Raw genomic sequence first — 1,323 nt, forward strand, 5'->3', positions numbered from 1 at the left:
ATGCAGTGTATTATCTCTTGAAACTGTACTTTTGATTTGATTTGAAACTGTCTCATTGCTATATGTTTATCAATAAAACTTTGAAAAGAAAAAAAAAAAGTTAGTGTCCTGTTGTCAGGAGTATTTCCATGTCTTCTGAGTTGTTACATCTCTAGGCTTCAGAAGGCTGAGATAGAGGAGATAAAACACCTTTGACATTTTTATATTGGAATGGAGTTTTTCATTTCTTGTCTTCTGTTATATTCACAGATAGTTCTTAACCTTCATCAATATTCTTATATGAATATTCTAGAAGGGGGCTTTATTTCATTCAGTGATTACACTGGAAATGAAGTTGTAAGCATATTTATTTGCCCTATTTCTGACCTGGTGTTTTAACTAGTGCTTCCTTGCTTCCCTGTTGTGCTTTTGTGGAAGTAGAAGAGAGCTATCATAATACCTGTGGGTTTGTAAATGACTTACCATTGTTTTTGGCACTGTATTTTGATTTATTGTGACTTCACTTGGGGTTTGGTTCTTTTTCAGCATTGCTACTTTGACTAGTAAGAGACACTTATTCTGTATGCCAGAGAGTTCTGCAGAAGAAATCACTGTTTGTCCTGGTAAGTCCCCTCTATAATTTTACTGAAGTTTTGAAACTTGGCTACTTACCTTTTCATTTTTTAAATTTTTCTCTATTAAAACTTTTTAGAAGGTTTACATGTGATTGATGTAAATTGGCTCTGATGCTCAGCCTATTTTTTTAGGGATAATTAATTTTGAAATTTGCATGGCTATTTTTTCCTCTATCATCCTCATATAATGGCAACAAAACATCAGTAATAACTTTAATTTTTTATACATTTGGAGCCAGAATATTTCTGTGTCTTGGCTTATGTGTTGTCAAAGTTGGTCCATCCTCAAGTCTGTGTTGTTAAGTAAATTTTCTCTGAGTCTTACAATTTTGGGGCAATTTTTGATTGTCTCATTATGTAGTCCAGGCTGGCCTTGAACTCGCTATGTTTCCCTAGGCTGGCCTCAAGCTAAATGACATTTCTTCTGCATTAGCATCCCGAGTGCTGGGATTACAGGCATGAGCCACCATGCCTGGCTCCTACTTAGTTTTGACACTGCCATTGATTGCGTTTTTGTGTGAAGACATTCCAGAAATTGAATCTTGTGCACAGTTCTGTGATTTATTTTTAATCTTAGACATGATACTTAACCTAGTTAATTTAATTTTATTTTTCATTAATTATAGAGATTAAAAGATGTGTACCTTGCTTTAGGTATAAGAGGTGCTGCATCAAAATTGTGTATGGGTCGATTTAGATACACAAAATA

At 34.2% G+C, this 1,323-nt stretch overlaps 1 protein-coding gene across 9 annotated transcripts in view; it reads left to right on the plus strand.

Annotated features, from left to right (window-relative positions):
- The window catches only part of Uimc1 (ubiquitin interaction motif containing 1), a 155,433-nt gene that overhangs the window by 82,652 nt on the left and 71,458 nt on the right, over positions 1 to 1,323 (plus strand). For all 9 annotated transcript variants that reach the window (XM_023716538.1, XM_023716537.1, XM_023716539.1 and 6 more), the window contains one exon: positions 526 to 602. In XM_023716538.1, coding sequence (XP_023572306.1) covers positions 526 to 602 — 77 coding nt within the window. The remainder of the gene's footprint in view (positions 1 to 525; positions 603 to 1,323) is intronic.

The sequence above is a fragment of the Octodon degus genome, unplaced genomic scaffold, assembly GCF_000260255.1.
Source record: "Octodon degus isolate 3935 unplaced genomic scaffold, OctDeg1.0 scaffold00048, whole genome shotgun sequence".
NCBI classification, from domain to species: Eukaryota; Metazoa; Chordata; class Mammalia; order Rodentia; family Octodontidae; genus Octodon; species Octodon degus.